The sequence below is a fragment of the Grus americana genome, chromosome 1, assembly GCF_028858705.1.
Source record: "Grus americana isolate bGruAme1 chromosome 1, bGruAme1.mat, whole genome shotgun sequence".
Classification (NCBI taxonomy): Eukaryota; Metazoa; Chordata; class Aves; order Gruiformes; family Gruidae; genus Grus; species Grus americana.
In genome coordinates, this window is record NC_072852.1 from 81,936,754 (window position 1) to 81,953,452 (window position 16,699).

A 16,699-nucleotide genomic window follows, 5' to 3' on the forward strand; every position below is an offset into this window, starting at 1 on the left:
CTATCACTGGATCCCAGGGAGAAGAGTTCAGCACCTCCCTCTCCACTTCCCCTCCTCAGGAAGCTGTAGAGATCAGTGATGTCACCCCTCAGCCTTCCTTTCTCCAAACTAGACAAACCTAGTGACCATAGCCGCTCTTCCTAGGACAGGCCTGTGATTTTAAATACCTTATATTTCTTGAAAATATTGTCTCAGTTTAAAGATTGCAGAGTTTTCTTGCACAACCCTTTATCTCTGTGTATATTATGATAGCAAATGTCATAGTCTTCAGAAATGAAGTTAGTTGGAATGATTAACTGAATCTGTGAATTGTGAAAATACAAATGTTTGTAACTTCATGTATTTTGTTTTGTAAACTTTATAGGAATTAGAATATTTACTGGAAAAACATAGTATTCTAGAAATGGATTTATTGAAGGAAAGAAAAGAAAAAGTAATTTCACATCAAGACCATTACAAGACGCTCCAGGTAATATATTTCTTCTAGTATCATACTTTTTTCAGAAGGGTTTTATATAGAGTACATTTATGTCCAACAAATACTCTGTTCAAAATATCTAGGTGCCTGCTCCAAAGCCTTCTGAATTTAAAGAATTTCTAACATCTTTAGATCAGAGCCTGACTTTGGAGATTAGTGGTTTAATAGCCTGCCTGTGTAAGTACGTTATTGCAACTCAGATCACTCATCCTTATTATAATCTATTTCATAGAACAGCTGAAAAGAAAAACACTTTGCACAGTAGCTGTGTGTTTAACAGTATGACTTAGCATGTTTTTGAGTAGCTGTGGTCAATTATTTGTAAAGTATTAGCTGACTTGAATATGGAATAGTTTTTGTTGCATAATAAAAATCTGTGAAGTGTAATTAGATGCTAGACAATGGAATTAAAACTGCTTCCATTGCAAAAATCAGCATCATTCATTAAATACTTATGTGAAGTCTCACATAGAAGACAAATTTCATTGAAGTTTTCAGTCTTCTTTCAGTGTTTTAGCAGGACAAACTAAATATTATAGACACTTCAAAAGTTTCTTTTTGGTAATTCAACTTCACTTAATTTTTTTTCTGCTCTGAATGGTTTTTAAGTAGCTACTGCATTGTTTCCCCTTTGTACTTAAGGGTTGCTGTTACATTTTGTATTGAATTCCTGATTGCAGTGTTTCATAGAACTTATGGTAATATAATAATCTAATTTTTTTTTTCTTGTTTATGTGTGTAACATCCTACTCAATGCAAGAAATGTTTGCTTAGCTATGTTGTAAAAATAAGTTTTGCTTAAAAACCTTCAGATTTATGGAGTATCATACTGGCTAAAGTTAATGATCATCGTAAACTCTTGACAATAGAATTAGTGGATTTTATTTATTAATACTTTCAGGATGCTCTTCAAGCAGAAGTATTTAAGTAGTGGAAATATTACTGAGGTTTTCAAGTATCTGTATCATACCTCTTTGAGTCAGGTACTACAGTTTTCAAGAATGGCAACGAAAGGGTCATAACCTTTAACTTACTTTGTAGAAAAACTCATGTGCTACTACTTGTTGTCTTCTGGATATAGCCAGAATCAAATCAGAGAAGAAAAGTGAGTCATGCTTCTAAGAGCTGACAGTTAAAATTACTTTCATGAAAGTTGAGTATTAGATGCCTTCTGTTAGTACAGCTTTTAATGCCAATTCCTTTTGTCTTCCTCCTTTGGCTCCTACAACACTAGGGTCAACACCTGTGGCCACACACTGAGTAAATCTGGCAGCTACACAGTACAGATGTCTGTCTCGCTAGCATTTCTTTTTCCAGTAGAAACAGCTGGTTATTAGTGTTGTTGACTTGAAAAGCTTAAAAGCAGACTATCATGGTGACTCTGGCATAGCTTTGGGAACTCTCAGGATAAGACTTCCAACTGAACTGATTCTGGCATCCTAAGCTGTAGGTGCACATTGACTTAATTCCTCTTAAATGAAATTTCATTGTTAATATTTGAGTATAATATGTAAAACAAATGCCTCATGAGATGGCTCTAACTGCTTTTTACGTGAACATGTGTTATTTCATGCATCTTTATATTTACTAATTAACTGACTTCTGACACTTGTGACATTGGGAATTCTCAAAAGCTGGTTTGGAGGTAATAAAGCCAATCAGTTAGATCTTGAACAAGGTGATACTTAGATTAGACTCTTCTTGTTTTGTGAAGTTATTGTGCTTAGTTCTGGGAGAAGATTTCATTTAATCTTTGACTACTAAGCCAGTAATTCTTTCTTTTTTTCTTTTCCTATTGATTTGTGCCTCAGTCAAGGATGGCAGTTATGTTACAACACTTTTGTTTCAATCTTGTGATATCGTTTCAGGTTTTTTAAATATTTTGAAAGACAAAGTAAGAACATAAAGCATATTACAGATGTTTTCTGGGTTGGGTTAGCATGCTGATGAACTGAATTGTGTTCTGGACTAGTCACAAACTTTCTTCATCTTAAGTGTGAAAAAAGCCTTATACTTAATTTGACAGTAGTGAAAATGGAAGAATTGAAGGGGAGTGATAATCACTGCTCCTAATTATGGGAGGGGGGGGGAGAGGGGGCAAGTGGCAGGCAGAATTCCAAGTCTTTGCTATAGCGTTAGCAATTAACCAATGGATGACAGTGAAGAGTTGCCACATTTAAGCTTCTGTAAAAGAGAAAAGCAAGAAGTTCTGTGTTTTGTCTAAACAAAATTAGCTTAAAAAAATCAAGATTGAGCAGAGCGTGTAGTATTTTCACATTCTTAATGTTGTTTCCATATGTTACTACAACAGCCAGAGACAGTAAAGGGGCAGCAGTGGGTTCATAAAAAGAATAAACAAATTGCTATTAACTAGTATTATAGAGTTGTTTGGATATTTAATGCAATGGTGTCTTTGAAATCTTGAATTCATACAAGCTGATAAAATTAGAGTTATGATTCCCACATTCCTGCTTTAGTGTTTGTAGTATTTAAGGGGCAGAATAAAATACTGTAATTCTAACTTCTTTGCGTACGAAATGTAGCTGAGTTAAAATTGCTGTGAGAAGTGTAATTTTAGGTTTCTTGACTTTTGTGCAGTGCTGCAACCATAAAGTTGCATAAATGCAATTTTAGCCTTTTAATTCCTTGCTTATTTAGACAGGAGGGAAACAGGTGGAAATGTGTGGTTTGTGTTTGGTTTCGTTTTTTTGTTGATATGTTAGTCTCATTTTTTTTTCCCTTTTTTGATCACATAGTCATATACATATTCATCTCAACTTTTAACACCTCAGCTCTTCCCTAAATGTTAGGTGCTGCATATTTTCAAGACATTTAGTGCTAGTAAGTAATACATGGTTTTGACTGTAATGCAGAATTAGTGGCCATTTTAATCCTATAAATTAAAATTTTGCTGCAGCCTCATTGCAATATGTTGTAGAAATGAATAAATGCTGCATTTTAAAACTACCAAACTTGAATTTGTGATATAATGAAAAAACATCAATACTGAAATGAATACTCCTGTTTAGAAGATGATGTTCTCTTATTTGCAAATCAGAGACAGAACATTTAATTTGAGAAGGGGAAATAGTGCCCGGGTTCTAGCGCTCTAAGTAGGAAATTAATTCTTTGGACAGATTGTTTAGCTGATAAGATTTCTGATGTTTGGTCTATCTACAGACAACTGTTTTTGATGATTCACTAAGAACTGGATCATACTTTCCCCCTGCTATTTCTTTGATTTACCACACAGTCGCATTTGAAGTAATACTACATTGCTGCTGGAAAATTCTATTTGCGGTTATACACATTTTTTTCCATCATCAACCCTTTCTGGAAGTTAAGCAAGCTGGTTTTTTAAATAACAATATAGTTGATCCTTCTTTTTGTAATAGATTCTTTTTTCTTTTGGCAACTGGCATCTATTCTTCTAACTTAAAAAATCTATAGTTGCTTTGAAAGCACCAAAAATTCTTTTGGAATCCTTTGTTTCTGTTCCGCCTTTTTTTGATGAATTTTAAATTTTTATTGAAAAAGTGATTTCAATGTTCTTATTTTATTTAGCAATCTTCCTGTTGTTGCAAAAAGTCATGATTAAAAATGATTCAGGTTAATACTAAAATTTCATTTTGAATTTTTTTTTAACACACAAAAGTATAAAGCAGATCAGATAGACTCCCTGTTTAAATGATGTTTTAGAAAGGTAAGAGAGGAAGCTCATATTGAAGAAAACAGACAAATCAGTACATAATTATCCAAGGAATCTTCACTAGGTCATGCGGTAACACCTAGCCGAGATTAAATGGCATAGTAACCCAAGTACAACCATTGCTGGTATTAGATGTTGTTTCATTTATTTTTTTTTGTAACTGTTGATGTTTGGGGAATTTTTCATTTGAGTACCTGCGCAAATGTCACATTAAATTATAAAGCTTCAAATTGAGGAAGAGACTTTTAAGTGCAATTAAGTAAAGACAGGAAAAGGTAAACTTGAGATTTCGGGCTAGTTTCTTCCCTCCCAGTTCTGAGGGATGAGTTTATTTTTATTCTATTTAATGTTGTCTATTGATTTGGGTTTTTTTAAATATATTGGACCCGTACATCATACGCATTCATATAAAATAGAATACATACTTTGTTGTGTCTGTCTCCTTTTTTTTAGAGATGATGCTTCAAAACTTTAAAATACTTCGTAAGGTATATAAGAATTAAAACTTTATGTTAATGCTAGATTCATAATACAATTTTGCCTTTAAATTAAGTAGAATTGTACAAACAGTGATTTTGATGTACTTATACTTTAGGACTGAACATAACATGAATACATATAGATTTGCTCGTGTTCGTAAGGTGTTGAAAAAGGAATGTTAAATAATGTGGCTTAATGTGGTGATGCCTGATTTTATTGTATGGATCCTTTTGATTATTTTTTTTTCTCTTTCTTTTAGTATTTAAAATGATGTGAGTTAGGGGTAACTTCTGGTTTGCGCCTTTCCTGAGGCACCTCTTCCTTCCCAGTTCCCTACATCACTGGATTTTTGCCCTGTCCTCCTTCTCTATTTTTATGCCTCCTTCTATTTCCCCACTTGTTCCTGACCTTCTTTACCTAATGGATAAACTCAGTCCTTCTGTGCTTTCCATCTGCCTTCACCTCTTCCTTTCTTACCCAGTGCTGACAACTGGTGAGTAGAATTTTGCGTCTAATGTGGGTACTTCCCAGCATTTGAGAGAATAACAAACTGAGCTCTCTAACTTCCCAGGCTCCGTTTTGTTGTTGATACGGGGATGCCATCCATTTCTAGCCAGTGCTAGACCTACAGTATGTGATCCATCAGCTGTCCATGTTGTGAGGAGTTTCAGTGGCTGAAACCCGAGGACACATGAGAGAAATCTGAAATGCACATCTTCCTTGAATAATAGGCCTGTTCATGTTGATAATAAGAAGGTGTCAAAGTTTGCATATTTGGAATGAACACAGATGATCCCAAAGAGAAAGCTTCCTGTTCTGGAAGACCCCTGTGTTGTGCTTGTAATGTACATAAGCAATCCTGGCCTTGTATGAGCATTCATTTCCTACAGTAATTTCAAGAAGCAATCTTGCAGTTGGATGTCTAGCAAAACAAGCTCTTGGAAGCACTTGAAGTGACAGGGTGAAATGGTCATGGTTCCTAATGCTAGTTGGCAATCTGATGAATAAATTTTGTATCCTGTATTGGAAGATTTAACTTTCTCTGGAGGAAGTATTCCCTGTGTGTTAATTCTCTAGTAAATATAGTGTTCCTCCATGCAAACAGATGTCTTTATTGTGTTTTGATAAAGACCATTTTTTCTATTTGGGGAGGATAGCTCTTGGCGGGGGGGGAAGTGATAGTGATGGAAGATGACATCCAAGAATTTGTCTGTTGCCATTATACTGAACCTAAAATAAAGTACAGCATGAGTAATCATGCTCTTTCTTCAAAGTGTAGTTACCTTTGAAATAAATTTTGTATCATTTTGACTGCAAAGGTTATTTCCATTTCAGAGAAACTGATAAAGCGGAGACTGACAGATTTACTTCTATTTGCAAGCTAAGTATATCTTGTTGTGTTTATTACATTGAATCTATGAACTTGGTAATTGAAAGGAAGAAATTATGTATGCTTTTCTGAGATATTTTTCCCCCAACATCTCTATATGAATTGAAGAGAAAAGTTATTCTTTTCCTTTATTGAAACATGATAGTGTATAAGAATGCTTATAGCAAAACCAAGCACAGCTGTAGCCTGTTTTGTGCAACAGTTTCAATTAGATTTTAAATAATCTCACTTCAACTTCAGTTCAGACTGGGGAAGCAAGGTTGAAAGTACTGAGCCACAGGTTGTGAAACAGATTTTCTCTTCTTGAGCTGGCTCTGGAGATTTAGGGATGACTGCCATATCTGGATCGCGTAAACAGCAAAAATACCATACTGTTTTGCTGTCTTTTCTATTTCTCAGCTATTGAAGTAGATTAAACATAACTACTTCTGTGCTTGCACACTAACTGTGTTGAACCGGTTTAATGACTATTTCAGTTTTGCTATGCGTGGACACTAAAAATAATGTAGGCAATTTTAATATAATCTACCTGGGATTTTAAATGGGAATTGATTAACTAATTCACGTAAGAATCTGAAATCTCTCAAATTTCAAAATGTCTTGTATTTCTTACTGGAAGCTGGCAACTTATAGTTGATTCAGAGTCTTGGCCTGGAGTAAATGATATCCAATGTATTGCTGTGACTGACTGGTGCTTTTGATTGCAACATTAGTGGTAAAGGACATATGAAGCTCAGTTCTACTTTGTTTAATTAATAAATATCAGTCCAAAGGTTTGCCACTCACAGAAAACATCTGATGGTATTTGACAGTTATCTCAATGTTATATTTTTGCTATGATGCTTTATAGTGAGCTCTTTGCTTTATAGTCACCTCTCTGTTTCCCCTATATATCAGTTCTTAGTTTGAAAAATACTGTTCTAAAAATAACTGTGATAAAGTAGAAAAAATCCATCTAAACCATTTATTTCATTCACAGAATCATTGCAGTCAGAAGGTGCCTCTTGAGATACAGTTTCCCCACAACATTCTTGCCTCTAAATTGGAGAGATACGGATTTGATGGATAGACTGTTAGATGGATAAGGAATTGACTGGATGACTCTATCCAAAGAGTTACAGTCAACAGCTCAATGTCCAAATGGAAATCAGTAAGAAGTGGTTGCCCCTCAAGGGTCCATACTAGGATCAATACTATTTAATATCTTCATTAATGACATGGTGGGATTGAGTATACCCTCAGCAAGTTTGCAGTTGCCACCACGCTGAGTGGTGTAGTCAATACATGGGTGGGCTAATTGTCTACTATTGCCCACAGGTGGTTCTCTGCAAAACTGCTTTCCTGCCATTTGACCCTCAGTGTGTAGTGGTGCATGGGGTTATTCCTGTGCAGGTGTATTTCCTTTTCTTAAACTCTAGACTATCAAGGACCCACTGAATGGCAGGGTGATGAGGGGTATCGCCAACTCCTCACAGTTTTGTATCATCTGTAAGCTTGCTCTGGGTGCATTCAGCCCCATCATCTATGTCTTTAAAGAAGAGGTTAGACAGTATTGGCCCCAGTATCCATTCATGGGGTACACCACTTGTCACCAGGTGGACTTTCTGCCTGTGATCATAACCCTCTGGATGCAGGCATTCAGCCAGTTTGAAGTCCATCTCACTGTCCGCTTATCTAATCCATACTTTGTGAGCTTGTCTATAAAGACGTTACGGGAGACGCTGTCAAAAGCCTTGCTAAAGTAGAGATAAACATCATCTACCACTCATCATAGAAGGCTATCAGGTTGGTTAAGCCTTCCCTTCAAAACTCCATGCTGACTACACCTTCTTGTATTTCATGTGTCTGGAAATGGTTTCTAGGATCAGTTGCTCCATCACCTTCCTGGGGAGCGAGGTGAGGCTGATGTGCCTGTAGTTCCCCAGATCCTCTTTCCTCCCCTTCTTGAGGACAGGCATGACATTTGTTTTCTTCCAGTCCTCGGGAACCTTCCCTGATCGCCACGATCTTTCGAAGAATATTGAGAGTGATCTCACAATGACATCAGCCAGCTCCCTCAGCACTGGTGGCTGCATCCAGTTAAGGCACCACAGACTTGTTTAAGTCTGTTTAGTGTTTCCTAACCTGATTGTCCTCCACTGAGGAGTGGTTTAAATTTTCCTTCCTCCAGACTTTTCCTTGATTCTTAAGGGCCTGGGATTCCTGAAGGCCAATCTTACCAGTAAAAACTGAGGCAAAGAAGGCATTTTTCATGTCCTTTGTCACCAGGGCCCCTGCCCGACTCTGCAGCAGGTTCATGTTTTCCCCAGTTTTCATTGAGCTGTTAACACGCTTGTGGAGTCCTTTCTTGTAGCCCTTAAGTCCCTAGCCAGATTCAAAACCAGATGGGCTTTGGTTTTCCTAACCTCACCCCTACACACTTGGAAAGCAGATATTGTTCCTCCTGTGTCACCTGCTCCTGCTTCCACCTCCTGTGTGCTTCCTTTTTATGACAGAGTTTAGTGAGGAGCTTCTTGTTCATCCATGCAGGCCTCCTGCTGCCTTTGCTTGATTTCCTGCTTGTCATCATGGACCATTCTTGAGCTTTGAGATAATCCTTGAATAGCAACCAGCTCTCTTGGAGACATCTTGCTAGGGTTGTATCCCATGGGATTCTTCAAAGTAGACCCCCAAAGAGACCAAAGTCTTCTCTCCTGAAGTATGGTGTTGTGAACCTGCTTTTTGCCCTGTTCCTTCCTCTCCCCTGAACTCCACCATCTCATGGTCACTGCAGCCAAGGCAGGCTGCCACTGATCTTCACATCACCAGACAGTCCTTCCATGTTTTTAAGCATCAGGTCCAACAGAGTGCCTGAGAGACTGCTCCTCAGTCACTTGTGTTAGGAAGTTGTTATCAGTGTGCTCCAGGAATCTCCTAGATCACTTGTGCCCTGCTGTGTTGTCTCTCCAGCAAATACTGGGGTGGATAATGTCCCTCATGAGGACCAGGGCCTGTGAATGTGAGGCTGCTTCTTCTTGTCTGAAGAAGGCCTCATCTACATCATCTTCCTGTAGACTGTCTGGTCTGTACCAGGCAGGCGCAGCAATGTCACCTGTGCTGGTCTGCCTGTTAATCCTGACCCATAAGTTCTTGATTGATCACCTACCCCAAACCAGAGCTCTGTGCATTCCAACACCTCTGTCACATAAAAGGCAATGCCCTTTTGTTGCCTTCCTGGTCTTTCCTTCTAGAAGAGTACATTTATGATTCCAGAAAAGGTGTTCTACAGGAGATTGGAAACAGGTCTTGGAGGTAGGTGCTTTTTGTGGCTGAAGTAATAGAAAATGTATGTTTTCTTACAAAACTAATATATGACTTACATCCTGTTAAATACCATCTTTGAAGAAAATATTTAGGTTGGTTTTAGGTGCAGACATAGAGGAGACAGAACACTAATAACAAAAAATAGGTGTGAAAAAAAGTTATCTACTGTACCTGCAACTAAATTTACAGATGAGATTCCAGGAAATTTCACAGATCACAGCAGAATTTAAAATTATGGAACACTGAAAATTTGGGGACTTCAGAAAAAGACACTTTCACAGATACTGGTGCATCTTTTTGCTGAACTGTTAAAGGTATTTATGGATATGGCAACAATCCCTTGCCCACCTCTTTTTCAAGTGTGTGCCAGGCACCTCACGTTTATTTCTTCACCTTTTAAATTTTTTTTTAATGTTACTCTATGTACTCTTCTTTCAGACACTCATTTTTATTCAAAGTCTCTATTTTATTAATAATTTCAGAGCTGTTTATCTTTTGGCCTGGTTTTCTCCCTCTAGTTTTGATGTTGTCTTTCCTCTAAACTATTTTTTCACACAATGGGGAAAAATAACTTTTTATTTCTGTTAAGAAAAGATTCTGCTCTCTTGCATTTATGTTTTCCTGGAACTTAAATTCTCTTTCTATGAATTATTTTATTGTCTTGTTTCAGAATGATTAAGTAAAAGAGTGGATATAAGACTAAGCATGCTAATTTTGTTTTAAAAATATGCTGTGTTCAAATATACCTCTATTAAGCTATTGTGCTGTTACTTAGCACCTTTGAATGCCTAACTTGCCTTGTACTGTAAAATTCAGTTACAATCATGTAGTGTGCCTATTATTCTTTTACAATTATTTGCCTCCTTTGGCGCTCTGATTTTAAAGATGCGCAAGAAACTGTGCTTAGACAACTTTCATTTTTCTAGTGTGTAAGTATGTGGAAGTAAAAAATTTTTTTTTGGAAACAGGATTCCTGTCCTGGCTGCTTTCTAACTGGCCTGACCTGTTTTATGCCAGCATATCCTAGATTTATTTGAATGCACTGGCTAATTTACATTCAGAGTGTCACAAGTCCATCATAGCCACTGCGCATCTCCATTTGTGCATTCACAGTGAGTGTGTTCAGGATGATTCATTTTCTTCTTTTTTCTGTTTAATATGGAAATTCCAACTGAGATGGTTCGAAATGCCCAAATATATTTAATACTGATAAATTGGATTTCTTTATCACCAAGCTTGTCTCATCAACATTTTCGCTGGATCTAGCTTTTGTAGAAATAGTATCTTGTTGGATATTTGGAGGATAATGGAAATGTGCAAAATGTACTCAAAATTAAGAAACCCATGTAGTTTGGGTTTTTGGATAATTATACTGTTAAGGCAATGCTTCTAGGCTGATTATCTGTTTCTTGGCATGCACTTTCTTAAAAAATGTGGGGAACAGTACCAAAGCAACTCCATGTCTCTGGATCCACTTGAGTCCTGTTTGTGTTCAATGTAAGGCTTCTGAGACAGTGTAATTATTGTTAGTACTTGACATGTGCTTGCTATCAAAATACTAAATCTTAGCCACTATTAGTCAAAATGAGTCAATATTTGTAACAGCATTCTTGTATTTCATGTTTATATACTTGGGAGAAGTAAGATGGATAGCAAACGTTAGGTTGATATTTTGGAAACAATTTTGAATAATTGTCCCTTCATTGTCCTTTAAATACTACATCATCTTATTTGGTTCATAGTTCACTAATAAACTATGAACTATTGCCTAATTAACCTATTACTTTAACACCTTTAAATTTACTTCTTCAATGTATATTAAATTTTACATATAGTACACACTTGGTGTTGGAACAGTTTGATTAATTGAAATGTATCATTTGTCAAGTATTAAACATTTTTTTTTCTATAAATGTATTCTAATCTAATTCATACACTGGAGGTTAATATATAACTAAGAAAAACTCGTGACTTACACGTCAAAGTTAAATTTATTCATGCATTCTCTATTAACTTGGTAACTTCCTTATTAATTATGCCTTTAAGATTTAGGTGCTTTTTACTTGAGTAAACTGCCAAAATATTAATATGTAGGCAAAATGTGCATCTAAATTTCAACAAATAACTAGTGTTGTAAACTACTACAAAGGTGTCTAACAGGTCATTTCTGTATAGCTCCTGATACAGGGAAAGCAGTTATAGTGGTAAAGTAGTAGTAATCACAGTGATCACAATAGAATATAAATGTAGCAACTTTTTATCATCAGGGTTTTAAAACTACCACAGATTATGAGAAATTTTAAAGGATGAAATAATGTTTGGGAGATGGAGGACATAAGGGAAGGTAAAAGCTCTTATTATATACCAACATAACTAGATTGCTGTTCCATCTTTCTTTTCTTCAAAGAAAAATAACATTTTTATAAGGTCAAAGCAGTTTTCTAGTGTATATTCTTAAATTGATTATTTTTGATTCTGCTTATAGATAACAATAGTGACACTATAATTACTTTCTTACTTCACTGTTACTGCTCTTAAAAAAAAAAATTAAAAATGCTGCTGAGACATGTGTAATTTTTTTCCTCATTAAAGGCTTAAAACATCCAGAACAGCATGTGACATTTAAAATAATCATGTACTTAAACTACCGAGAACTCTTCTTCACTTTTCTTGGCTAAAGTTTTATCATTTAAAGAAAACTGATACTAATGAAAACTAGAACATCTGTTCTTAGGCCTGAAGGATGTTGAGATGAAATATACCTTCCTAGTCCTGTGCAATTCCTTAAAAAGAAACATATTACTTAAATGTATTGCTAGACAGACAATATTTTGGGTTTGGATATACATTACAAATTTAAGCATCCTCAAGCAAATAATTGTTTAGGATGATCAACATTAATTTCCATAAATAAATACCATAATGAAATTGAACTTAATATATGAAAATGCAAGTCTGGTTAATGCTTAAAAAATAATCCAAGATACTGTAATAAAGGACCAAGAACAATTTTGCATTTCTTCCAGTATTATAATATTTTTCTATATATTAAGAATAATTTTAGCTAGTAATTCTGCACCTAATGTAGTTCTTTTTTATGTAGGGAGAACAATCCAAGTTCCTGTGCTGGGTTTTCAAAGAACTGAGGTTTGAGATAAGTATATAGAAAGAAGTGAGTGCATCATTGAAAAGTAAATTTCCATTCATCTGCTAGGTAGAGAGCTTGAAATAAGGCTGGGTAACTTCAGGGAAGCTAAGAAGGAAAAACATGAGCAATGAGCATGAGCTTATAAGCAAGAAGTAATGAAAAATATTCTGGACCTCCCTTATGTTCAAACTGTATAACTGGAAAAGTAATTTTTATGCTTGAAGAGCCTTCTTGTTAGTGACAAAGAAGAAAAGGAGATATCCATTTCCATCTTCATGAATTAAACCATAATTTCAGGCGGTGTTTCAGTTTGTCTGCTTTCGTGGCACTGTTTTGTGAAATATTTTGTTTAAAAAACAAAACACCACACCCCCCAAAAAAACAAAATCCAGAAATAACTCTGTACTATTTAATAACTACTATTTAAAACTATTAATAAGATATTCTTATTATTACAGTTCTACGATAGTGTAATTTTTGTAATTACTTTTGTAAGACATTTGATGCTTGTTTCTATTAAGTAATATTTAATCTCATGCTTTTTATTTTTATGTAGCAGTTGCAATTTTCATTGACGATTTTAGTAGTGAGTAGTGCTAAACAGTTCAGCTTGAACACAAGAAAATTTGTACTAGATTATGACGAAATTTGCTGCTGCTAGGGAGATCTTGCTCTCCTTCCTGCTTGATTCTTCCAGTGTTCATAGGGTATTTTTCAGCATTGTTTTCAATTCCATTGGATCTGCTTAATTTGGGAACTTCCCCCTTGTAAATAGAGACAAATATAATTTTGGTCGCTAAAGGAGAACAATTCCTTGGTTTCATATGGAGTATGATCATACCTCTGCCATCTGGGAATTCCATTACCTGCACAGAATACCCTCATGACCAGCCAGAAAGCAGCTGCCTGCAGCTGGAGTGGTGAGAAGATGCTTCAGTGAATGGGACTTGGACCCACTGCTCATAAAGATTAATTTTAGCCATGTATCACTTTACTGCAGTCAATGTTTGTTTTAAGCTAAATTATGCAGGGTTTAGGTATCCTATATGGTTGTTATTTACTAAAAATATGGTGACAGTGTTAACTGAGGAAAATTATTCAGGGCTTTATGGTATTCAGCCAAAAATACAGTGGACATCTCACATGCAGGGAGAAAGAGGGATTGTAGCTATCCTGTAACAAAGACTACAGGAGTAGTCTGAAGTTCTACTTCACATAATATTTTCATGAGATAGTTCTCACATGGATAAGGTCTAGGGGCACTTGCCCCCCTTTTTGCATCAAGGTTGTCTGTCTTGCACATTCTTTTGAGAAGTGAATATTTATTAAATAAAAGTAGCAGCTCTTTGAGACATGTTGCAATTCCTTATGACAGTATTTCATAAACTTTCAACACATTCCTATTCTGTCACCACCAATTAAATTATCAGATACCAATCACTGCCATAGCTGATGAATCTTCCATTGCACAATAGAAACCCAATAGTATTCTTTTAAGGAAGAAACAATTTTTTGTATTCATTTTTTGATATTTTGTATTTTTAATCTCTGCTATACTTAAGTTTTTAAATGTGGCCTCCAGTCTTTTAAATACCTTTACATATGCTTAATAAATGTGCATACATCCAGTTGAGGAAGGCTATATTCCAGCAGGATTTGCTTTCACTTTTTGAAAAGACATTTAGCCAAGAGCCTTACTGTAAGCAATGTTTGTGCCCCTCTGAAGAGGGGAGCTGCTCAGAACAAGAACGTGTCTTAATCATGGTTTTTCTCATCTGGATTAGCCAATCTGTGGGAGGTCTGACATAGTGTAAAATACCAAGAAGTTTCAAAGAAAGTTAAAATACAGCTAAAGCTTTCCATCAAACTCAATCCTAAGCTACAGCCTTTTAAAATCTATTTACATTTTAATTTGATTTATACAACAAAGAAACTGTGAGCTTGTTTCTGCATCCCTGCCAGCTGGCTTGTAGAAAGGAACTAAGGAACTCTCGAAAGGGAATGGTGTATGTATGGTCTTAGTTTGTGGAGTTAGAGGAAGTGATATTTGTGTCCAAATAAGAATCCCTTTGCTTCTCCCTCTCACTTTTTCAGCAACAGGAGAAAGCTCTGGGTTTTTTTGTGTTTTGTTTTGTTATTTTTTTTCCTAACATTGTCCCCAACTTCATGTTTCATTCTTCAGTTAATACTCTGCTCTTTTGACTCCTGTCAATATACCAAAAGAAATGGTTTTGCTTCTGAAAGAATTTTTCTCGCAATTTCTTTTTTAAAGTATTTATATCATTGAGATTAAGAAGTAAATGGAGTGTGTAAAATAAATAAACCAGCCACATCCCTATTAGGAATCTTGAGTTTTATTCCTCTTAGTGTATCTTTTGAAAAGCACAGGTATATGTCTCGTTTTGTTGTTTTCACTATAGATTTAGAATTTTGACTATTTATCTGTATTAATACATTTTCCTTTCGTGGTCAATTTCTACACTAGTAGCATTTTAAAAATTGATTAGATGACATAGTTTAATGATCTGTAGCTTTTAAAATCTAGTAGGTCTATGGTTTTTTTCAATTTGCAATTAAATTTATAAAAAAAAACCCAACCCAAACCAATTAAAACCTAACATTATGATAGCTTTTAGTTACCTATAAGTAACTTAATGTGGTATGAATCATTGCTGCCTTTTTTCAGAAAGTTACACCTGATGTGTTTTGGCTTAAATAAAAAAAATGTTGATTTTTGGTGATTTAAGAGATCTCTTTGCTTAGAGAAAGAAAATAGATTAAATATATCACCCTTCTAATAGATTGATTAGATTTTCCACCCACCTCAACCTCAAATGTAACTTTTGTCCTCTGGAGTAAGTAGTTTTGCTTTTAGTTCAACATCATCAGTGTTTCACATTAAGTAAAACAGAGGAATCCCTTTTTTTCTTCTGTTGGCTTATGTCTTCTTCCATTAGCTCACAAGTTCAATAAATGCATGTTACAATTTTCACATGGGAATGCTCTTCAGATGTTTAGGTCTGTATCTAGGCTCCAAAGTATGAGGGGGCTTTTGTGTTGGGTTGGGGGTTTTTTGTGAGTTTTTTGGGTTAGTTTTTTTTGTTACAAATACTGCACAACTGGAACTTCATTGATGACAGGCAACTAGAGGTTGTGATCATCTTGGCTAGTCAAGCCAAAGTTCTTAAACACAGACTTAGGAACTAAATACTGTCATCTCTTTTTGTCTGTCCTGTGTGTCGCTCACAAAGGAGCGAAGCAAGACTATCTTTCTTCTCTCATGGTTTAACATCTATTTATTTTTAAGAAGTGTGAGTTTAGTCACCTCAGAGATCGGGAGTGGTAAAACAAATAACCAAAACCAGACTCCCACTCATCACGCAGCACAAAAATTGAATTGATTTTCAGGGGCCCAAGTCAAATGTGCATATCAAACATGTGATCTGGGAAACAAGCAGGAGGAGCTAGAGCTCCACGTGCAGAGGCTGAACCGTGACACTGTTGCAATAACTGTGATGTGTTAGGGTACTTCGTGTGTCTGGATCTCTAGTATGGATGATGGATATCAGCTCATTGGAAAGGCAGGGAAGAAGAGGAGGTGAAGTTGTCATTTATAAAAATGAGCAGCTTCAGAGCATGGAGCATAGGAGAGGAGACACCACAGAGTTCAGGAGAGCAAACTGGTTTAGTTAGGTTATGAGAGCTGGCTGTCACTATGAGAGAGTTCTGTATCAACGCAGACACTGAGAAAAGTCTCTGATTATTGAAGAAGGACAAGAAGGATGATGTATGGATCTACAGGCTTGACAGCCTTCTGGTCTTTGGGAAAATCACGACGCAAGTGCTCTTGGCAGCCATTTCTGTGCATGTGAAGAAGGTTATTGGGAATAGCCAATATGGATTTACCAAAAGATAAATCATGCCTGACCAACCTGATTGCCTTTTGTGATGAAACACCTAGACTGTGGATAAGAGGAATGCAGTGGACATTGTATATCTTGACCTCAGCCTGGAGAAGAGAAGGCTTAGGGGGAACCTAGTAGCAGATGTCCAGTACATACAAGGTTGTCAGAAAAATGGAGCCAGGCAGGGTTCACAGAAACGCATAGTGGGAGGATGAGTGGAAATGGTTGTAAATTGAAATATGGGAAGTTGCAACTTGGTATATGGAAAAAGGTATTTTTGTGATGA

At 36.0% G+C, this 16,699-nt stretch overlaps 1 protein-coding gene across 11 annotated transcripts in view; it reads left to right on the forward strand.

Moving 5' to 3' along the window:
- Positions 1–16,699, forward strand: part of CCDC91 (coiled-coil domain containing 91) — a 149,673-nt gene that overhangs the window by 37,394 nt on the left and 95,580 nt on the right. For all 11 annotated transcript variants that reach the window (XM_054813419.1, XM_054813414.1, XM_054813422.1 and 8 more), the window contains one exon: positions 365–469. In XM_054813419.1, coding sequence (XP_054669394.1) covers positions 365–469 — 105 coding nt within the window. The remainder of the gene's footprint in view (positions 1–364; positions 470–16,699) is intronic.